The sequence below is a fragment of the Blennius ocellaris genome (genome assembly GCF_963422515.1).
Source record: "Blennius ocellaris genome assembly, chromosome: 19".
In the NCBI taxonomy this organism is placed as follows: domain Eukaryota; kingdom Metazoa; phylum Chordata; class Actinopteri; order Blenniiformes; family Blenniidae; genus Blennius; species Blennius ocellaris.
In genome coordinates, this window is record NC_137668.1 from 5,395,591 (window position 1) to 5,419,163 (window position 23,573).

General features: G+C 51.9%; 1 protein-coding gene across 1 annotated transcript in view; it reads left to right on the top strand.

Moving 5' to 3' along the window:
- The first annotated feature begins 16,186 nt into the window (after positions 1-16,186).
- LOC308144173 (uncharacterized protein) overlaps positions 16,187-23,573 on the top strand; it is a 78,873-nt gene continuing 71,486 nt past the window's right edge. Inside the window, exons 1-2 of the mRNA XM_080515231.1 lie at positions 16,187-16,223; positions 18,731-18,841. Coding sequence (XP_080371357.1) covers positions 18,830-18,841 — 12 coding nt within the window. The 5' untranslated portion in view covers positions 16,187-16,223; positions 18,731-18,829. The remainder of the gene's footprint in view (positions 16,224-18,730; positions 18,842-23,573) is intronic.

Sequence of the window (23,573 nt, forward strand, 5' to 3'; positions counted from 1 at the left end):
GCCAAACATCTGTCTGAGCTGCAGAGCCAGGTACCAACCTGCCATGGTCCCAATGTTTCAGACCGGCCAGGAGGGTCAGGGTGTTTCAGACAGGTCAGGAGGTTTTAGGGTGTTTCAGACAGGTCAGGAGGGTCAGAGTGTTTCAGACAGGTCAGGAGGGTCAGGGTGTTTCAGACAGGTCAGGAAGGTCAGGGTGTTTCAGACAGGTCAGGAGGTTTTAGGGTGTTTCAGAAAGATCAGGAGGTTTTAGGGTGTTTCAGACAGGTCAGAAGGGTCAGAGTGTTTCAGACAGGTCAGGAGGTTTTAGGGTGTTTCAGACAGGTCAGGAGGGTCAGGGTGCTTCAGACAGGTCAGGGCGTTTCAGACCGGCCAGGAGGGTCAGGATGTTTCAGACCGGCAAAGAGGGTCAGGGTGTTTCAGACCGGCAAAGAGGGTCAGGGTGTTTCAGACAGGTCAGGAGGGTCAGGGTGTTTCAGACAGGTCAGAAGGGTCAGGATGTTTCAGACCGGCCAGGAGGGTCAGGATGTTTCAGACCGGCAAAGAGGGTCAGGGTGTTTCAGACCGGCAAAGAGGGTCAGGGTGTTTCAGACAGGTCAGGAGGGTCAGGGTGTTTCAGACAGGTCAGGAGGTTTTAGGGTGTTTCAGAAAGGTCAGGAGGGTCAGGGTGCTTCAGACAGGTCAGGGCGTTTCAGACCGGCCAGGAGGTTTTAGGGTGTTTCAGAAAGGTCAGGAGGTTTTAGGGTGTTTCAGACAGGTCAGGAGGGTCAGAGTGTTTCAGACAGGTCAGGAGGTTTTAGGGTGTTTCAGACAGGTCAGGAGGGTCAGGGTGCTTCAGACAGGTCAGGGCGTTTCAGACCGGCCAGGAGGGTCAGGATGTTTCAGACCGGCAAAGAGGGTCAGGGTGTTTCAGACCGGCAAAGAGGGTCAGGGTGTTTCAGACAGGTCAGGAGGGTCAGGGTGTTTCAGACAGGTCAGAAGGGTCAGGATGTTTCAGACCGGCCAGGAGGGTCAGGATGTTTCAGACCGGCAAAGAGGGTCAGGGTGTTTCAGACCGGCAAAGAGGGTCAGGGTGTTTCAGACAGGTCAGGAGGGTCAGGGTGTTTCAGACAGGTCAGGAGGTTTTAGGGTGTTTCAGACAGGTCAGGAGGTTTTAGGGTGTTTCAGACAGGTCAGGAGGGTCAGAGTGTTTCAGACAGGTCAGGAGGGTCAGGGTGTTTCAGACAGGTCAGGAGGGTCAGGGTGTTTCAGACAGGTCAGGAGGGTCAGAGTGTTTCAGACAGGTCAGAAGGGTCAGGGTGTTTCAGACAGGTCAGGAGGGTCAGGGTGTTTCAGACAGGTCAGGAGGGTCAGGGTGCTTCAGACAGGTCAGGAGGTTTTAGGGTGTTTCAGACAGGTCAGGAGGGTCAGGGTGTTTCAGACAGGTCAGGAGGGTCAGAGTGTTTCAGACAGGTCAGGAGGTTTTAGGGTGTTTCAGACAGGTCAGGAGGGTCAGGGTGTTTCAGACAGGTCAGGAGGGTCAGAGTGTTTCAGACAGGTCAGGAGGGTCAGGGTGTTTCAGACAGGTCAGGAGGTTTTAGGGTGTTTCAGACAGGTCAGGAGGGTCAGGGTGTTTCAGACAGGTCAGGAGGGTCAGAGTGTTTCAGACAGGTCAGGAGGTTTTAGGGTGTTTCAGACAGGTGGGAGGGTCAGGGTGCTTCAGACAGGTCAGGAGGTTTTAGGGTGTTTCAGACAGGTCAGGAGGGTCAGGGTGTTTCAGACAGGTCAGGAGGGTCAGAGTGTTTCAGACAGGTCAGGAGGTTTTAGGGTGTTTCAGACAGGTCAGGAGGGTCAGGGTGTTTCAGACAGGTCAGGAGGGTCAGGGTGTTTCAGACAGGTCAGGAGGTTTTAGGGTGTTTCAGACAGGTCAGGAGGGTCAGGGTGTTTCAGACAGGTCAGGAGGGTCAGAGTGTTTCAGACAGGTCAGGAGGTTTTAGGGTGTTTCAGACAGGTGGGAGGGTCAGGGTGCTTCAGACAGGTCAGGGGGGTCAGGGTGTTTCAGACAGGTCAGGAGGTTTTAGGCTGTTTCAGACATGTCAGGAGGTTTTAGGGTGTTTCAGACAGGTCAGGATGCTTCAGACAGGTCAGGAGGGTCAGGGTGCTTCAGACAGGTCAGGGCGTTTCAGACCGGCCAGGAGGGTCAGGATGTTTCAGACCGGCAAAGAGGGTCAGGGTGTTTCAGACCGGCAAAGAGGGTCAGGGTGTTTCAGACAGGTCAGGAGGGTCAGGGTGTTTCAGACAGGTCAGGAGGTTTTAGGGTGTTTCAGAAAGGTCAGGAGGGTCAGGGTGCTTCAGACAGGTCAGGGCGTTTCAGACCGGCCAGGAGGTTTTAGGGTGTTTCAGAAAGGTCAGGAGGTTTTAGGGTGTTTCAGACAGGTCAGGAGGGTCAGAGTGTTTCAGACAGGTCAGGAGGTTTTAGGGTGTTTCAGACAGGTCAGGAGGGTCAGGGTGCTTCAGACAGGTCAGGGCGTTTCAGACCGGCCAGGAGGGTCAGGATGTTTCAGACCGGCAAAGAGGGTCAGGGTGTTTCAGACCGGCAAAGAGGGCCAGGGTGTTTCAGACAGGTCAGAAGGGTCAGGATGTTTCAGACCGGCCAGGAGGGTCAGGATGTTTCAGACCGGCAAAGAGGGTCAGGGTGTTTCAGACCGGCAAAGAGGGTCAGGGTGTTTCAGACAGGTCAGGAGGGTCAGGGTGTTTCAGACAGGTCAGGAGGTTTTAGGGTGTTTCAGACAGGTCAGGAGGTTTTAGGGTGTTTCAGACAGGTCAGGAGGGTCAGAGTGTTTCAGACAGGTCAGGAGGGTCAGGGTGTTTCAGACAGGTCAGGAGGGTCAGGGTGTTTCAGACAGGTGGGAGGGTCAGGGTGCTTCAGACAGGTCAGGAGGTTTTAGGGTGTTTCAGACAGGTCAGGAGGGTCAGGGTGTTTCAGACAGGTCAGGAGGGTCAGAGTGTTTCAGACAGGTCAGGAGGTTTTAGTGTGTTTCAGACAGGTCAGGAGGGTCAGGGTGTTTCAGACAGGTCAGGAGGGTCAGAGTGTTTCAGACAGGTCAGGAGGGTCAGGGTGTTTCAGACAGGTCAGGAGTTTTTAGGGTGTTTCAGACAGGTCAGGAGGGTCAGGGTGTTTCAGACAGGTCAGGAGGGTCAGAGTGTTTCAGACAGGTCAGGAGGTTTTAGGGTGTTTCAGACAGGTGGGAGGGTCAGGGTGCTTCAGACAGGTCAGGAGGTTTTAGGGTGTTTCAGACAGGTCAGGAGGGTCAGGGTGTTTCAGACAGGTCAGGAGGGTCAGAGTGTTTCAGACAGGTCAGGAGGTTTTAGGGTGTTTCAGACAGGTCAGGAGGGTCAGGGTGTTTCAGACAGGTCAGGAGGGTCAGAGTGTTTCAGACAGGTCAGGAGGGTCAGGGTGTTTCAGACAGGTCAGGAGGTTTTAGGGTGTTTCAGACAGGTCAGGAGGGTCAGGGTGTTTCAGACAGGTCAGGAGGGTCAGAGTGTTTCAGACAGGTCAGGAGGTTTTAGGGTGTTTCAGACAGGTGGGAGGGTCAGGGTGCTTCAGACAGGTCAGGGGGGTCAGGGTGTTTCAGACAGGTCAGGAGGTTTTAGGCTGTTTCAGACATGTCAGGAGGTTTTAGGGTGTTTCAGACAGGTCAGGATGCTTCAGACAGGTCAGGAGGGTCAGGGTGCTTCAGACAGGTCAGGGCGTTTCAGACCGGCCAGGAGGGTCAGGATGTTTCAGACCGGCAAAGAGGGTCAGGGTGTTTCAGACCGGCAAAGAGGGTCAGGGTGTTTCAGACAGGTCAGGAGGGTCAGGGTGCTTCAGACAGGTCAGGGCGTTTCAGACCGGCCAGGAGGGTCAGGATGTTTCAGACCGGCAAAGAGGGTCAGGGTGTTTCAGACCGGCAAAGAGGGTCAGGGTGTTTCAGACAGGTCAGGAGGGTCAGGGTGTTTCAGACAGGTCAGAAGGGTCAGGATGTTTCAGACCGGCCAGGAGGGTCAGGATGTTTCAGACCGGCAAAGAGGGTCAGGGTGTTTCAGACCGGCAAAGAGGGTCAAGGTGTTTCAGACAGGTCAGGAGGGTCAGGGTGTTTCAGACAGGTCAGGAGGTTTTAGGGTGTTTCAGACAGGTCAGGAGGTTTTAGGGTGTTTCAGACAGGTCAGGAGGGTCAGAGTGTTTCAGACAGGTCAGGAGGGTCAGGGTGTTTCAGACAGGTCAGGAGGGTCAGGGTGTTTCAGACAGGTCAGGAGGGTCAGAGTGTTTCAGACAGGTCAGAAGGGTCAGGGTGTTTCAGACAGGTGGGAGGGTCAGGGTGCTTCAGACAGGTCAGGAGGTTTTAGGGTGTTTCAGACAGGTCAGGAGGGTCAGGGTGTTTCAGACAGGTCAGGAGGGTCAGAGTGTTTCAGACAGGTCAGGAGGTTTTAGGGTGTTTCAGACAGGTCAGGAGGGTCAGGGTGTTTCAGACAGGTCAGGAGGGTCAGAGTGTTTCAGACAGGTCAGGAGGGTCAGGGTGTTTCAGACAGGTCAGGAGGTTTTAGGGTGTTTCAGACAGGTCAGGAGGGTCAGGGTGTTTCAGACAGGTCAGGAGGGTCAGAGTGTTTCAGACAGGTCAGGAGGTTTTAGGGTGTTTCAGACAGGTGGGAGGGTCAGGGTGCTTCAGACAGGTCAGGAGGTTTTAGGGTGTTTCAGACAGGTCAGGAGGGTCAGGGTGTTTCAGACAGGTCAGGAGGGTCAGAGTGTTTCAGACAGGTCAGGAGGTTTTAGGGTGTTTCAGACAGGTCAGGAGGGTCAGGGTGTTTCAGACAGGTCAGGAGGGTCAGAGTGTTTCAGACAGGTCAGGAGGGTCAGGGTGTTTCAGACAGGTCAGGAGGTTTTAGGGTGTTTCAGACAGGTCAGGAGGGTCAGGGTGTTTCAGACAGGTCAGGAGGGTCAGAGTGTTTCAGACAGGTCAGGAGGTTTTAGGGTGTTTCAGACAGGTGGGAGGGTCAGGGTGCTTCAGACAGGTCAGGGGGGTCAGGGTGTTTCAGACAGGTCAGGAGGTTTTAGGCTGTTTCAGACATGTCAGGAGGTTTTAGGGTGTTTCAGACAGGTCAGGAGGGTCAGGATGCTTCAGACAGGTCAGGAGGGTCAGGGTGCTTCAGACAGGTCAGGGCGTTTCAGACCGGCCAGGAGGGTCAGGATGTTTCAGACCGGCAAAGAGGGTCAGGGTGTTTCAGACCGGCAAAGAGGGTCAGGGTGTTTCAGACAGGTCAGGAGGGTCAGGGTGTTTCAGACAGGTCAGAAGGGTCAGGATGTTTCAGACCGGCCAGGAGGGTCAGGATGTTTCAGACCGGCAAAGAGGGTCAGGGTGTTTCAGACCGGCAAAGAGGGTCAGGGTGTTTCAGACAGGTCAGAAGGGTCAGGGTGCTTCAGACAGGTCAGGAGGTTTTAGGGTGTTTCAGACAGGTCAGGAGGGTCAGGGTGTTTCAGACAGGTCAGGAGGGTCAGAGTGTTTCAGACAGGTCAGGAGGTTTTAGGGTGTTTCAGACAGGTCAGGAGGGTCAGGGTGTTTCAGACAGGTCAGGAGGGTCAGAGTGTTTCAGACAGGTCAGGAGGGTCAGGGTGTTTCAGACAGGTCAGGAGGTTTTAGGGTGTTTCAGACAGGTCAGGAGGGTCAGGGTGTTTCAGACAGGTCAGGAGGGTCAGAGTGTTTCACACAGGTCAGGAGGTTTTAGGGTGTTTCAGACAGGTGGGAGGGTCAGGGTGCTTCAGACAGGTCAGGAGGGTCAGGGTGTTTCAGACAGGTCAGGAGGTTTTAGGCTGTTTCAGACATGTCAGGAGGTTTTAGGGTGTTTCAGACAGGTCAGGAGGGTCAGGATGCTTCAGACAGGTCAGGAGGGTCAGGGTGCTTCAGACAGGTCAGGGCGTTTCAGACCGGCCAGGAGGGTCAGGATGTTTCAGACCAGCAAAGAGGGTCAGGGTGTTTCAGACCGGCAAAGAGGGTCAGGGTGTTTCAGACAGGTCAGGAGGGTCAGGGTGTTTCAGACAGGTCAGAAGGGTCAGGATGTTTCAGACCGGCCAGGAGGGTCAGGATGTTTCAGACCGGCAAAGAGGGTCAGGGTGTTTCAGACCGGCAAAGAGGGTCAGGGTGTTTCAGACAGGTCAGGAGGGTCAGGGTGTTTCAGACAGGTCAGGAGGTTTTAGGGTGTTTCAGACAGGTCAGGAGGTTTTAGGGTGTTTCAGACAGGTCAGGAGGGTCAGAGTGTTTCAGACAGGTCAGGAGGGTCAGGGTGTTTCAGACAGGTCAGGAGGTTTTAGGGTGTTTCAGACAGGTCAGGAGGGTCAGGGTGTTTCAGACAGGTCAGGAGGGTCAGAGTGTTTCAGACAGGTCAGGAGGTTTTAGGGTGTTTCAGACAGGTGGGAGGGTCAGGGTGCTTCAGACAGGTCAGGAGGTTTTAGGGTGTTTCAGACAGGTCAGGAGGGTCAGGGTGTTTCAGACAGGTCAGGAGGGTCAGAGTGTTTCAGACAGGTCAGGAGGTTTTAGGGTGTTTCAGACAGGTCAGGAGGGTCAGGGTGTTTCAGACAGGTCAGGAGGGTCAGAGTGTTTCAGACAGGTCAGGAGGGTCAGGGTGTTTCAGACAGGTCAGGAGGTTTTAGGGTGTTTCAGACAGGTCAGGAGGGTCAGGGTGTTTCAGACAGGTCAGGAGGGTCAGAGTGTTTCAGACAGGTCAGGAGGTTTTAGGGTGTTTCAGACAGGTGTGAGGGTCAGGGTGCTTCAGACAGGTCAGGAGGGTCAGGGTGTTTCAGACAGGTCAGGAGGTTTTAGGCTGTTTCAGACAGGTCAGGAGGTTTTAGGGTGTTTCAGACAGGTCAGGAGGGTCAGGATGGTTCAGACAGGTCAGGAGGGTCAGAGTGTTTCAGACGGGTGGGAGGGTCAGGGTGTTTCAGACACGTCAGGAGGGTCAGGGTGTTTCAGACAGGTTAGGAGGTTTCAGATAGGTGGAAGGGTCAGGGTGTTTCAGACAGGTGGGAGGGTCAGGGTGTGTCAGACAGGTCAGGAGGTTTCAGCCAGGTGGGAGGGTCAGGGTGTTTCAGACAGGTCAGGAGGTTTCAGACAGGTGGGAGGGTCAGAGTGTTTCAGACGGGTGGGAGGGTCAGAGTGTTTCAGACGGGTGGGAGGGTCAGGAGGTTTCAGACAGGTCAGGGTGTTTCAGACAGGCCAGAGTGTTTCAGACGGGTGGGAGGGTCAGGATGTTTCAGACGGGTGGGAGGGTCAGGGTGTTTCAGACAGGTGGGAGGGTCAGAGTGTTTCAGACGGGTGGGAGGGTCAGGGTGTTTCAGATGGGTGGGAGGGTCAGGGTGTTTCAGACAGGTCAGGGTGTTTCAGGGTGGGGACACTACCTTACCATGGAGGATGTTGGGTTATTCTGCCACATGACAGGCGAGGCGCTAAGCTAAAGTTTATAGCCTGTAGGAAGAAGTATAACTTATGTGTAACCCTTATATATAACCCTTGTGTATAACCCTTATGTATAACCCTTATGTATAACACTTATGTATAACCCTTGTGTATAACCCTTATGTATAACCCTTATATATAACCCTTGTGTATAACCCTTATGTATAACCTTTATATATAACCCTTATGTATAACCCTTATGTATAACCATTATGTATAACCCTTATGTATAACCCTTATGTATAACCTTTATATATAACTCTTATGTATAACCCTTATGTATCACCCTTGTGTATAACCCTTGTGTATAACCCTTATGTATAACATTTATATATAACCCTTACGTATAACCCATATGTATAACCCTTATGTATTACCCTTATATATAACTCTTATGTATAACCCTTATGTATAACCTTTATATATAACCCTTATGTATAACCCTTATATATAACCCTTATGTATAACCCTTATATATAACCCTTACGTATAACCCTTATGTATAACCCTTATGTATGCCTTACGTATAACCTGAACCCCTTTACACCATTATCATTGTAAACACACAAAATAATGTTGATTTGTTCTTAAAGTGCATCAGTGTAGTTGTGTCTGTCCAGCAGGTGGAAGACGACTCACATGAGAGAGTGTTGTCACCTGGCGAGAAACCCTCATTAATCACATGAAACAGAAGCTGAACGTTGTCTGTCCCCTGCAGACGAAGCTGAACATTGTTTGTCCCCCTGCAGATGAAGCTGAACGTTGTTTGTCCCCCTGCAGACCAAGCTGAACGTTGTTTGTCCCCCTGCAGACGAAGCTGAACGTAGTTTGTCCCCTGCAGACCAAGCTGAACGTTGTTTGTCCCCCTGCAGACGAAGCTGAACGTAGTTTGTCCCCTGCAGACGAAGCTGAACGTAGTTTGTCACCTGCAGACGAAGCTGAACGTTGTTTATCCTCCTGCAGACGAAGCTGAACGTTGTTTGTCCTCCTGCAGACGAAGCTGAACGTTGTTTGTCCCCTGCAGACCAAGCTGAACGTTGTTTGTCCCCTGCAGACCAAGCTGAACGTTGTTTGTCTCCTGCAGACCAAGCTGAACGTTGTTTGTCCCCTGCAGACCAAGCTGAACGTTGTTTGTCCCCTGCAGACCAAGCTGAACGTTGTTTGTCCCCTGCAGATGAAGCTGAACGTTGTTTGTCCCCTGCAGATGAAGCTGAACGTTGTTTGTCCCCTGCAGACGAAGCTGAACGTAGTTTGTCCCCTGCAGACCAAGCTGAATGTAGTTTGTCCCCTGCAGACCAAGCTGAACGTTGTTTGTCCTGCAGACGAAGCTGAACGTTGTTTGTCCCCTGCAGACCAAGCTGAACGTTGTTTGTCCCCTGCAGACCAAGCTGAACGTTGTTTGTCTCCTGCAGACCAAGCTGAACGTTGTTTGTCCCCTGCAGACCAAGCTGAACGTTGTTTGTCCCCTGCAGACCAAGCTGAACGTTGTTTGTCCCCTGCAGATGAAGCTGAACGTAGTTTGTCCCCTGCAGACCAAGCTGAACGTTGTTTGTCCCCTGCAGACGAAGCTGAACGTAGTTTGTCCCCTGCAGACCAAGCTGAATGTAGTTTGTCCCCTGCAGACCAAGCTGAACGTAGTTTGTCCCCTGCAGACGAAGCTGAACGTAGTTTGTCCCCTGCAGACCAAGCTGAACGTAGTTTGTCCCCTGCAGACCAAGCTGAACGTTGTTTGTCCCCTGCAGACGAAGCTGAACCTTGTTTGTCCCCTGCAGACGAAGCTGAACGTAGTTTGTCCCCTGCAGACGAAGCTGAACGTAGTTTGTCCCCTGCAGACGAAGCTGAACGTTGTTTGTCCCCTGCAGACGAAGTACCGCCAGGCCAGCAGCAGCAGCAGCAGCAGCAGCCTGTACTCCCTGCTGCCTCACACTCTGGACACGCTGCACGCCAAGGAGGCCGCGGAGCTGCAGAGCCAGGTGCTCCATCCTGTAGAGGACAGAAGGAGCTGTGCAGGACTGGTAGTGTGACCTGTACTCTGACGTGTACTGTGACTGCAGGTGAAGTACCAGGAAGCAGGGAGGAAGCAGATGTGCAGCTCTCTGTACTCCACCATGCCCCACACCTCGGAGACCAGCTTTGCCCGGGAGATGAGTGACATGCAGAGCCAGGTGAGAGGAAGAGCAGTCCCAGGGTACAAGTTCTATGTGTCTGCAGATAGAAGGTATGGCTCTAGAGCAGGATGTCTCTGTCTGTCCTCTCCTCAGAAGAAGTACAGTGAGGACGGGAAGAGAAGCCTCAGTCACAGTCTGTACTCTCTACTGCCTCACACTTCAGACACTGAGTTTGTGAAGCGTGTTTCTGAGCTTCAGAGCGAGGTGAGATCACTTTGTATTCTCCCGTCCAGCGTCCAGCAGTTCAGTGGTGTGACTGTGTCCTCTGCTGGGACGTGAGTGGCCAAGCTCCAGCTGAGGCTGTGCTCCTTGCTTTGTGTTCAGATGAAGTACAAAGAAGCAGGAAAGCAAGGCATGAGCAGCTCTCTGTACTCCACGCTGCCTCACACTCTGGACACGCAACACGCCCAGGAAGCATCGGAGCTGCAGAGCCAGGTGACTGACACCACCACCTGCTGGCACAACGTGGGACTACAGGCTGTGGCCAGTTTTCGCCAATATGTTTAGCAAAATATAGGTTACGTATCAATCATCGACTGAAAGCTGTGTCGTTTCAGAAAAGTCTTGCATTTTGAAAATGATGTCCCTGAACAGCACACACCATGTTTATTGTTCTGGAGGAATCCTCCTCAACCAGTCTAGACGCAACGTTTATAAACATTTCAATTTCTGCCGTTTCCATAAAAACGCAGTCTGGGCATTTTCAGAAAGTTCCGCAGTGGGAGTTGTTTTCAAAAAGATGGCTTGTCAGTGACTTGGAGAACTGTTGTCTCGTAAACAGACATTCAAAGTGCGACAAACGTTTTCCGTTTTCTCCTAAACATGTGGTCACGTAACCGGGGCCTAAAAAGGGTATCTCAGATTGTACATATATGAACTTGATGATCTGTCGTGACTCTTCCTCCAGCTGAAGCACAAGCAGAAGAGTGACGCCTCCGCCCTTTACCACCTGATGCCACAAACCAGCGACTCGGAGTTTGTGCGGCAGCAGACGGAGATGCTCAGCCAGGTGGGAACCGGATGGCCTTGCTGGAAGATCCCCCGCCCCCTGCTGACTGTGCGTTTCATCTCCAGGTTAAATACAGAGAAGAAGGAAAGAAGGAGATGAGCGTCAACCTGTACTCTCTGCTCCCGGACACCCTGGACCTCCAGCACGCCAAGGACATGGCGCAGGTGCAGAGCGAGGTGAGGGGACCAGTCCATCCTCAATGGACCTGGACAGAGGTGGACGGGACATTCTGTCCTGAGGGCTCGCATTTCCTCTGGAGAGGAGGACAAGGGTCCGTCCACACCTGGAACCTGCTTCACCTAAACCAGATGTTTCTGGCCTGTGGTCCACACCAGGTTCCTGGTTCACCTAAACCAGATGTTCCTGGCCTGTGGTCCACACCAGGAACCTGGTTCACCTACACCAGGAACCTGGTTCACCTGAACCAGATGTTTCTGGCCTGTGGTCCACACCAGGAACCTGGTTCACCTACACCAGGAACCTGGTTCACCTAAACCAGATGTTCCTGGCCTGTCGTCCACACCAGGAACCTGGTTCACCTAAACCAGGAACCTGGTTCACCTGAACCAGATGTTTCTGGCCTGTGGTCCACACCAGGAACCTGCTTCACCTAAACCAGGAACCTGGTTCACATGAACCAGATGTTTCTGGTCTGTCATCCACACCAGGAACCTGGTTAACCTAAACCAGATGTTCCTGGCCTGTCGTCCACACCAGGAACCTGGTTCACCTGAACCAGATGTTTCTGGCCTGTAGTCCACACCAGGAACCTGGTTCACCTAAACCAGGAACCTGGTTCACCTGAACCAGATGTTTCTGGCCTGTAGTCCACACCAGGAACCTGGTTCACCTGAACCAGATGTTTCTGGCCTGTAGTCCACACCAGGAACCTGGTTCACCTAAACCAGGAACCTGGTTCACCTGAACCAGATGTTTCTGGCCTGTAGTCCACACCAGGAACCTGGTTCACCTGAACCAGATGTTTCTGGCCTGTCGTCCACACCAGGAACCTGGTTCACCTAAACCAGGAACCTGGTTCACCTGAACCAGATGTTTCTGGCCTGTGGTCCACGCCAGGAACCTGGTTCACCTACACCAGGAACCTGGTTCACCTAAACCAGATGTTTCTGGCCTGTGGTCCACGCCAGGAACCTGGTTCACCTACACCAGGAACCTGGTTCACCTAAACCAGATGTTTCTGGCCTGTGGTCCACACCAGGTTCCTGGTTCACCTAAACCAGATGTTCCTGGCCTGTCGTCCACACCAGGAACCTGGTTCACCTAAACCAGGAACCTGGTTCACCTGAACCAGATGTTTCTGGCCTGTGGTCCACACCAGGTACCTGGTTCACCTACACCAGGAACCTGGTTCACCTAAACCAGATGTTCCTGGCCTGTCGTCCACACCAGGAACCTGGTTCACCTAAACCAGGAACCTGGTTCACCTGAACCAGATGTTTCTGGCCTGTGGTCCACACCAGGAACCTGCTTCACCTAAACCAGGAACCTGGTTCACCTGAACCAGATGTTTCTGGCCTGTGGTCCACACCAGGAACCTGCTTCACCTACACCAGATGTTTCTACGGGGGTAGGAGGGGCTCTTGAGGAGGGAACCAGGGGGCTAGCCCTGGCAGGTTTAACCTTGGACAGGTGAAAGGTGGGGTGGACACGAAGCGAGCGGGGCAAGCGAAGACGGGCTGGTGTTGGTGCGGCGATGCAAGCGCGCTTGGCTGAAGGCCAGAAGCAAGCTGTTGCAGTGATCTGCAGAGCGTAAGAGGCTTGCAGACCGGCACCGGGTTCCCGCACCTACTTACACTGTTGGTCAGCGTGTGTGGCTCTCCACCCGGGACCTGCCTATCCACTCAGACGTAAAGAAGCTGGCGTCAAGGTTTATTGGACCTTATCCCATAGTGAAGCTGGTTGGCCCCTCTGCAGTCCGCCTTCATTTGCCCCGCTCGCTTCGCGTCCACCCCACCTTTCATGTGTCCAAGGTTAAACCTGCCCGGGTTAGCCCCCTGGTTCCCTCCTCAAGAACCCCTCCTCCCCCCCATATTTTAGAGGGTGAGGAGGCTTTTTCTGTCAGGCGGCTCCTGGCAGCTCGACGGCGTGGCCGGGGGTACCTGGTGGATTGGGAGGGGTATGGTCCTGAGGAACGTGTCTCGGTACCTGCTAGGGACATCTTGGACCCAGACATGATAAGGGACTTCCACAGGCAGCATCCTGACATGCCTGGGCCGTCTGGAGCCGGTCGTGGAGGGGGGGGGGGGGGGTGGGGGGGTGGGTACTGTCAGGAGGTAGGCTGGGATCTCCCTTTAAGAGTGGGCGGGCCACAGGTCTGGGTGGTCGGTGCCACACCTGTACCCAGTTCTGTCATGACCATCCCAGCTATATCCCTCCATGCACAGCAACCCCCACCCACCCACCCCCACAAGCCACCACCAGTACAGAGGAAGACACCCTCCCTCCCCCCTTCGCACCACTCACGATCACCACAGCTCAGGTATGCGGAGAGCTGAGGAGGCTGCGCCCCGGTAAAGCTGCAGGTCCAGACGGAGTATCCCCGAGACTACTGAAGGCCTGTGCGCAGGAGCTGGGACACCCACTACAGCGCATCTTCAACCTGAGCTTGGGACTGGGGAGGGTTCCCCAGCTGTGGAAAACATCCTGCATCATTCCAGTCCCAAAGAAACCACATCCTGGTGAGCTGAACGACTTCAGGCCGGTCGCCCTGACGTCCCATGTGATGAAGACCATGGAACGGCTGCTGCTCCATCACCTAAGGCCACAGACCCACCACGCTCTCGACCCCCTGCAGTTTGCCTACCGGGAAAAGGTGGGTGTGGAGGATGCCATCATCTCTCTCGCCCATCTGGACAGTGGCAGTGCTGCTGTGAGGATTACATTTTTGGACTTCTCCAGCGCATTCAACACCATCCAGCCTCTGCTCCTCAGGGACAAACTCACAGAGATGGGAGTGACGTGGATTACAGACTACCTGACTGGCAGACCTCAGTACGTTCCACTGGGGGACTGCAGGTCCGACACTGTGATCAGCAACACTGGAGCACCACAGGGAACTGTACTCTCTCCGGTCCTTTTCACCCTGTACACCACGGACTTCCAATAGAACTCTGACCTCTGCCACTTGAAGAAGTTGGCGGACGACACGGCCATAGTGGGTTGTAGCGGACGACACGGCCATAGTGGGTTGTAGCGGACGACACGGCCATAGTGGGTTGTATCAAGGGTGGACAGGAGGAGGAGTACAGGGAGCTGATCCAGGACTTCGTCACATGGTGCGACTCCACCCACCTGCTCCTCAACACCACCAAGACCAAGGAGATGGTGGTGGACTTTAGGAGAACCAGGCCGCACCCGGAGCCTGTTGGGATAAAGGGGGACTGGGTGGAGGTGGTTCACACCTACAAATACCTGGGAGTGCTGCTGGCAGCATCAAGAAGAAGGGTGCTGGGGGGGCAGCCTCAAGAAGAAGGATGCTGGGGGGGCAGCATCAAGAAGAAGGATACTGGGGGGGCAGCCTCAAGAAGAAGGATGCTAGGGGGGCAGCCTCAAGAAGAAGGATGCTGGGGGGGCAGCATCAAGAAGAAGGATACTGGGGGGGCAGCCTCAAGAAGAAGGATGCTGGGGGTGGGGGCAGCCTCAAGAAGAAGGATGCTGGGGGGGCAGCATCAAGAAGAAGGATACTGGGGGGGCAGCCTCAAGAAGAAGGATGCTGGGGGGGCAGCATCAAGAAGAAGGGTGCTGGGGGGGCAGCCTCAAGAAGAAGGGTGCTGGGGGGGCAGCATCAAGAAGAAGGATGCTGGGGGGGCAGCCTCAAGAAGAAGGGTGCTGGGGGGGGCAGCCTCAAGAAGAAGGATGCTGGGGGGGGGGCAGCCTCAAGAAGAAGGATGCTGGGGGGGCAGCCTCAAGAAGAAGGGTGCTGGGGGGGCAGCCTCAAGAAGAAGGATGCTGGGGGGGCAGCCTCAAGAAGAAAGGTGCTGGGGGGGCAGCCTCAAGAAGAAGGATGCTGGGGGGGGCAGCCTCAAGAAGAAGGATGCTGGGGGGGCAGCCTCAAGAAGAAGGGTGCTGGGGGGGCAGCCTCAAGAAGAAGGATTCTGGGGGGGCAGCCTCAAGAAGAAGGGTGCTGGGGGGGCAGCCTCAAGAAGAAGGATTCTGGGGGGGGCAGCCTCAAGAAGAAGGGTGCTGGGGGGGCAGCCTCAAGAAGAAGGATTCTGGGGGGGCAGCCTCAAGAAGAAGGGTGCTGGGGGGGCAGCCTCAAGAAGAAGGATTCTGGGGGGGGCAGCCTCAAGAAGAAGGGTGCTGGGGGGGCAGCCTCAAGAAGAAGGATTCTGGGGGGGGCAGCCTCAAGAAGAAGGATGCTGCACGCCTGGACAAACTGGTGAGGAAGGCGGGCTCTGTGGTTGGCTCAGAGCTGGACAGCCCGACGGACACTGAACAGACTCCTGTCCATAATAGACAATCCACAGCATCCACTGCACAACACCAACAACAACAACAACAACAACAACAACAACAACAACAACAACAACAACAACAACAACACCATCTCCAGGCAGAGGAGCAGCTTCAGTGACAGACTGAGGAGATCATTCCTCCCCCACGCCATCAGACTCTTCAACACCTCTCGGGGGAGGCCTTAGTGGACTTACTACACACACACACACACACACACACACACACACACACACACACACACACACACACACACACACACACACACACACTACTTATCTTAATTATTTGTTTATTGCTTAATTATTTGCTTAATTATTGTTTATACTGAAGTTATATTTCTTCTATTTTACCTATTGCTTTTTTTTTTTACCCTGCCTGCCCCTGTGTTTCCATATTGCTGCTGCTGGAATCGTGAATTTCTCGTGGAGATCATTAAAGTATCTATCTATCTATCTATCTATCTATCTATCTATCTATCTATCTATCTATCTATCTATCTATCTATCTATCTATCTATCTATCTATCTATCTATCTATATATGTCCTGTCTGTGTGTGTGTTCCTTGTTGGTCTGTTAGTCATCCATGTCTGGTCCGTCCTGTCCAGTGTCTGGAGTTCAGGTTGAAGAGCAACCTACATCTCTTGTCGGTCTGTACTGCTCCTTTGTAAATAAAGACTTGATTAAACTCAGCCTGCCTCGGAGTCCTGCAATTGGGACCTGTCTGCTACCTGTGACAAATATGAGGGGTACCTCAGGGTTCAAACCTCAGGACACATTGAGTTTTAACTTTGTGTCGTCTGAAGGTCAGGTATGCTAATAAAGGTATTTTATGTATTTGTAATAATGTGATTTTGTACATAATGACAACTGTAGCAAATCAAAACTAACAAGTGTATAAGCAAACTTATTTTTTTTAATGTACAATTTTTCCACATTAATGTATTTCATATTTACAATTCAAGTTCAAATGAATGTGACTAAACTTTTTCATCTTTCAGGCTAAATACAAGGAGGCCAGTAAGAAGCAGACGGCAGTGTCACTATACCATCAGCTACCTGAAACTCTGGAGACGCAACACGCTAAAGAAGCTTCGCAGCTGCAGAGTCAGGTCGGTCCACACACTAAACTTGGTTGATCAACAGGAACTCCTTACTTGGTGAAGTTCCTTGTATTGTCCTAAGTGAACAATGCTAACTTAGCTGCATTATTGTAGTTGTTGGGATTCATGGTTATTATTAGCATTATATTACTGTAAGTAATGGGTTACTGAAAGTAATAAATGACTGGATGTAATTTATGAAAAATGTGAATTATTAATGGATGTAAACTGTCATTTACTCAAACAACTCCTAAAGTAATTGACTCAAGGTTAATAAATAATTAAAAAAAATTTATTCATTAATGATTATCAATTGAATAATTGATTATTTATTTATTGATAATAAAAGGGGGCACAATCAGTTAAACTGGAAATAGCTAATACCAAAATATCAGTCTTGTTTGTAAAAAGGTTATTTAAGTTAGTTAATATTTCTGTGTAAATATAACAATCTTAAATAACATTTAAGGTGTGAGATTCGAGCACAGACTGTTACAAACCAGTGAATTGTCAACAATAAATATCAATAATTACCAGGAATCCATCAATTCAGCTAAAAGGCGTTTATTAACAAAAATGTATTAATTCATGAATAATTCGGGAATTATTTCATAAACCAACACAATCAAGTAACAAACATCATCTAACATGGAGATCTAATCTACTAAACAGCAACACTATGTACAAAGAAAGAGGGTGTGTGTGTGTGTGTGTGTGTGTGTGGTTGTATTGCAATGCCAATGAGCTTCCACCGTGTGACGGATGAGTTGGCTTCACCAAGATGGCAGACCTGGTGGAGATGTGGCAGTTGATTAACAACCAGATAAACAGGAGACCCATTGCTTGCGCATGCACAAGGGCGTCTGGCAGAGCCAAAATGGCGTCCACCACCACGCAGTGAAAAGCCAAGCAGCCATCTTCTGTGCGTCGTGTGGTGCGTTTGGCGAGGTGACATCGTGACACCGCGGCTGCAGCTGGACGCTAATAACACACAAGCCTGAACAGGTAGTGAGGCCGTGGCCGTGCAGATGGTGTCAGACATGCAACTGTTTGTGTGAGCATTCTTATATGTTGGTCCCGGAATCCCTGCTCTCCCCCAAGCAGCTCTCCCCCAAGAGAACAGGCTGCAAGAACAATGTGAAGGTAGTAGAACAGCAGGGGGGGGGGGACAGTGACCTGAGAGGGCCACAAGTCCCAGGTTGGAAAAACCTCATCATTGGTGGAACCAGACCTGGACACAGTGGGACTCTGAAGTCCAACTTGGTCAAACCAGCTAGCAACCCACTGCCCCCTCAACCTGGTCTCCAAGCAGGACCAGGTCTCTGCTTCTCAACCTGGTCTCCAAGCAGGGACCAGGTCTCTGCTTCTCAACCTGGTCTCCAAGCAGGAACCAGGTCTCTGCTTCCCAAACTGGTCTCCAAGCAGGGACCAGGTCTCTGCAGCACCAGGAGACCAAGAGAGCACAAAGTGGACCAGAAGAACCAAACCAAGGTTCAGTCCGCTGGCGAGCAGAACACAGTGAAGCTAACCTAGCAGCGCTGCTAGATTAGCCTGAAGCTAACCTGCAATGTGTTTCATGTGCCGCTGAAAAGCATCTGTTGTGTACGAACGTGAGCACAATGTTCACATGCATCATCAGAAGCTCTGGACTCTGGTTTTCCCCTCAGAACAGGAGTTCTACAGAGATCTCTGTGTGGAGAACCGAGCCACGGAACCAATCCTCACCAGAACTTTCTCCCTCTTTCCCTCCTCTCTCTCTCCTTCATTAACCCCTCATGTATCCCACCACCACATGTGTTAGCTGATGGAGATAAGTTCTCCTCAGAGCCACATTTAGCATCTGAACCTCTAACTTGTGTCGCCGTGATGCATCAGTATCGTCACCAGAGTTTGACTGCATGTCTCAACATCAGTTAAACTCCAGTGTTACAGTAGTGATTCGGCCCCGGTGAGACCTCTTGCTCTGAGCGTCTCCTACGCTCATGCACGCGACGGACATCTTGTTTATCTGGTCACCAAGCAACCGTCACGTCCCCAGAAACCCCAGAAATGGGTGGAAGTGATCATCACTTTAAAGCACTGTGGGGAGCGCTGACACAGTGGAAAAGCAGTATATAAGTGAAATCCATTTCCTGTTACTGAAAAGTTACCTTTTTCCAAATCGGTTTTTCATGTAGTTTTAATAATTTGCATGTCATTTGATTACAGTGTTGCTGTGACACTTCACTGTAGACAACAGCTAATGCTAATGCTAACAGTCTGACAGAGATGACAATTATTGACTCACTGACTAAAATAATGAGCAAAAATAATTTCCATGAGCCAGTGTTTTGTAAGTGACGTGAGATGAAATTGATTCAGTTGTTCATGTTTGAAAATAGGAAAAAAAAAGTGTTTGGTGTGTTTCGGTTGCTTTAATTGAGTGGCTTTGACATCATGAAGACAGAACTAACCTGTGAGACTCTTCATGTGAGTGTGCTACAGAGACAAGCCTCTGATCTGCCCTCATCCTACAGGTTTTATATAAAGAGGCTGTGAAGAAGGAGCTGCAGCGTCCGGTTTACCACCAGCTCCCTGATACTCTGGACACGCAGTTCGCTCAGGAAGTCGGTGACATGCAGAGTCAGGTAAGAGCCAAGCTGGCAGAGCTTCAAAACAACATGGATGATGTCATGGAGGAGGGGGGGGGTGGTTCACACACAATGAGACACGGAGGGCCACCACCTGCTAGCATTCATAGTGGTTACTTGTGGTCATAGACATAATACAGAGCAGACGCTGTATTGACCGCGGCCACCTATTGGCACAGAAATGCCTTTATGATGAAACAAATCAGACTTCACTCTTCTGCTGCAGCTGCATAAAAAAGCTGCTGCTTTTCCCGAAGCTTCTAGGAGTCGAGGAGGGTGATGAACGTCAGCTTTTCCTGATCTTGAAAATAACATAATGGCAAATAATATAATCCTGAATCCTGCCATGGAGTTTGTAGTGAGCACAGGTAAACTGCACTGTGCGCTCAGAGTGCTGCGGTAATTCTGCAACCAAATGTCTTCATCTTCTCCTTTAGTCGTTTTAGGCCGACAAAACTACTGTCAAATAAACACAACGATATTTTTGTTTGTGCAGCTCGCTACAGATGCAGCTAGCGAGCTGGAGAGTGACTCAGGCACATTTCTTTACCCGGCAACAGGTGATGGCAATAATGTGTTACTATGTGATTGGTTAAAAGCTTTAATATGGAAGTCGTGTCTGGAAGCAGTGCAGACGATGAGAAGCGATGAGAAGAAGTGGACAGACCATTTGGAATTATTTAATTCATGAACAAAATATAATTAACACCTGTGATTCAGATCTTTTTCTTAGGCCTGCAGAGAAGCCTTGAAGGCCTTGCTGGCCCACCTCTGCCTGATATTAATTTTGAGATGTGAATAATCACAGCAGCCCGGTGCTGCACTGTGACTCCTCCCAGCCTAACTTTTAGTTTCACTGCACACCAGGGCAGTCAAACATAAGGCTCCAATCCAGCCCTGCAAACCACCAAACAAGGTGATTATTAGGATTTAGAGGAGTTTTTTGACATTTCACTGTATTTTGCACCAGAATGTTCCATTAAAATTGACTTTATGTTCAGATTGTAGTCATTTTCACTAGTAATTGTTTGATCTTGACAATTTTGTCACATACACTGCAACCACAACAAAGAAACATTTTCAAGTGTAAATTTGTTATTGTTATTATGGCACGATTTTATATCGTTCAACAAACTCAATAGAAGACGAAACTGTACTGTCCTGCTTCAGAAGTTCCATTTTATTTAGTACTCCCATGATTCATTGCAGCACAACAGTTCAGTCCTTACAATGGCTTGTTAATTATTTTTTAGTAGGAACAGCACATTTACATATCAAATAATGCCGAAGTAGCTCCCCCTTGAACTGCTACCTAAAGGTGGTGGGAGAGTTTGAGCATCCGAATGATCCCAGGAGCTCTGTTGTTGGGGGGCTTGCCAAGGCAAACAGGTCCTAGGTGACGGGTCAGACTAAAAGCAGTTCAACACACCCTATGAACAAACATCGAAAGAGAGGAGAGATGTCGCCCGGTAAAGTGCAGCCGGAGCCCCACCATGGAGCCAAGCCTGGGGTTGGGGCTTGTATGCGAGCGCCTGGTGGCCGGCCTCTTGCTCAAGGGACCCGGCCGGGCTCAGCCCGAAGGGACGACGAGGGCCCCTCCTCCTCTTCCTCCTGTGAGCCCACCACCTATCGTGGCTGCCGTAGGGGTCGAGTGCAGTGTGGATTGGGTGGCAGTCGACGGCAGGGGCCTCGACGACCCGATCCATGTGACTGTGACTCCGACACAGAATCTGGTTTTCGGGACATGAAACGTGACCTTGCTGGGGGGGAAGGAGCCTGAGCTTGTGAGGGAGGCTGAGAGATACCGTCTAGATATAGTTGGGCTCACCTCCACTCACAGCTTGGACTCTGGAACCCAGCTCCTCCACAGGGGCTGGACACTCCACTTCTCTGGAGTTGCCCGCGGTGTAAGGCGGCGGGCTGGAGTGGGCTTGCTTATTGCCCCACAGCTCAGCCGCCATGTTCTGGAGTTCACCCCGGTGAACGAGAGGGTTGCATAGGGACGAGCATGGGGCAGGTCTCTGACTGTTGTCTCAGCCTATGGACCGAACAGCAGTCCAGAGTACCCTACAGTCTTGGAGTCCCTGGGAGGGGTGCTGGATAGTGCTCCAACTGGGGACTCCATTGTTCTCCTGGGGGACTTCAACGCCCACGTGGGCAATGCCAGTGAGACCTGGAAATGGGGTGATTGGGAGGAACGGCCTCCCCGATCTGAACCCGAGCGGTGTTCTGTTATTGGACTTCTGTGCCAGTCACAGCTTGTCCATAACGAACACCATGTTGGAGAACAGGGGTGTCCATAAGTGCACATGGCACCAGGACACCCTAGGCCAGAGGTCAATGATAGACTTTGTGGTCGTGTCATCTGATCTCTGGCCGTGTGTCTTGGACACTCGGGTAAAGAGAGGGGCAGAGCTGTCAACTGATCACCACCTGGTGGTGAGTTGGATGCGCTGGACCGGGAGGAGGCCGGATAGACTCGGCAGGCCCAAACGTGTTGTGAGGGTCTGCTGGGAACATCTGGCTGAGCCCTCCGTCCCTGCAGTCTTCAACTCCCACCTCCGGGAGAGCTTCTCACACATCCCGAGGGAGGTTGGAGACATTGAGTCCGAGTGGACCATGTTCTCCACTTCCATTGTTGAAGCTGCTGCTCGGAGCTGTGGCCGCAGGGTCTATGGCGCCTGTCGTGGCAACAATCCCCGAACCCGGTGGTGGCAACCGGAAGTAAGGGATGCCGTCAAGCTGAAGAAGGAGTCCAATCGGGCACTGTTTGCTCATTGGACTCCCGAGGCTGCTGACAGATACCGGCAGGCCAAGCAGGCAAAAACTCTGGTCTGGGAGGAGTTCGGAGAGGCCATGGAGGAGGACTTTCGGCTCGCCACGGAGGAAATTCTGGCAAAATGTCTGGCGCCTCAGGAGGGGGAAGCAGTTCTCCACCAACACTGTTTACAGTGGAAGTGGGGAGCTGTTGACCTCAACTGGGGACATTGTTGGGCGGTGGAATGAATACTTCGAGGACCTCCTCAATCCCACCACCACGTCTTCCATTGAGGAAGCAGAGGCTGGGTTCTTAGAGGTGGACTCGTCCATTACCCAAGCCGAAGTCACTGAGGTAGTTGCTAAGCTCCTCGGTGGCAAGGCACCAGGAGTGGATGAGATTCGCCCAGAGTTCCTTAAGTCTCTGGATGTGCAGGGACTGTCGTGGCTGACTCGTCTCTGCAACATTGCGTGGTGGGCGGGGACAGTACCTCTGGACTGGCAGACCGGGGTGGTGGTCCCTCTCTTTAAGAAGGGGGATCAGAGGGTGTGTTCCAACTACAGAGGGATCACACTCCTCAGCCTCCCCGGGAAAGTCTACTCCAGGGTACTGGAGAGGAGGGTCCGGCCGTTAGTCCAACCTCGTATCCAAGAGGAACAATGTGGTTTTCATCCTGGTCGTGGAACACTGGACCAGCTCTATACCCTCCACCAGTTTCTCCTGATGGTGGAACACTGGACCAGCTCTATACCCTCCACCAGGTTCTCCTGATGGTGGAACACTGGACCAGCTCTATACCCTCTACCAGGTGCTTGAGGGTTCATGGGAGTTCGCCCAACCAGTCCACATGTGTTTTGTGGATCTGGAGAAGGCGTTTGACCATGTCCCTCGAGACGTCCTGTGGGGGGAGCTCCGGGAGTATGGAGTCCGGGGCCCTTTGTTAAGGTCTGTTCGGTCCTTGTATTCCCGGAGCAGGAGTTTGGTTCACATTGCCGGCAGTAAGTCGGACCTGTTCCCAGTGCACGTTGGCCTCCGGCAGGGGTGTCCTTTATCACCAGTTCTGTTCATTACCTATATGGACAGAATCTCTACGCACAGCCGGGGGCCGGAGGGGGTCCGGTTTTGGGACCACAGGATCCCATCTCTGCTTTTTGCAGATGGTGTGGTTCTGTTGGCTCCATCAAGCCTGGACCTTCAGCGTACACTGACGCGGTTCACAACCGAGTCTGAAGCAGCTGGGATGAAGATCAGCACCTCTAAATCCGAGGCCATGGTTTTCAACCGGAAAAAGGTGTCTTGCCCCCTCCAGGTCGGTGGAGTGCCCTTGTCCCAGGTGGAGGAGTTCAAGTATCTTGGGGTCTTGTTCACGAGTGGGGGAAGATGGAGCGTGAGATCGACAGGCGGATCGGTGCAGCGTCTGCAGTTATGTGGTCGTTGTATCGGTCCGTCGTGGTGAAGAAGGAGCTGAGCCAAAAGACAAGGCTCTCGATTTACCGGTCGATCTTCATCCCTACCCTCACCTATGGTCATGAACTATGGGTCATGACCGAAAGAACGAGATCAGTCTCCCTTAGAGATAGGGTGAGGAGCTCAGTCACCCTTAGAGATAGGGTGAGGAGCTCAGTCACCCTTAGAGATAGCAGATGAAATAGATTGGATCTCATGGTGGGAGGGTCCATGCACCTTAAGTGATGGCACAGATTTCAGTGCAGGCCTGGCCGTGTTATTTAGCAAAGCTGCAAATGCTAAAGTTGTATCTTCAGCAGAAGTGGTTAAGGGACGGCTGCAAATTGTGAAAGCAGAAATTGAGGGTTCTGTTTTTTGTTTTATAAATGTTTATGCACCTAATCAGGGGAGGGAGAGACTTACTTTCTTTTCACTGTTAAAAAACGAACTTCTGAAGTACAGTCAGGAACAGCTGATCTTTGCTGGGGATTCTAGCTGCACTGTAGACTTCACAATAGACAGAAT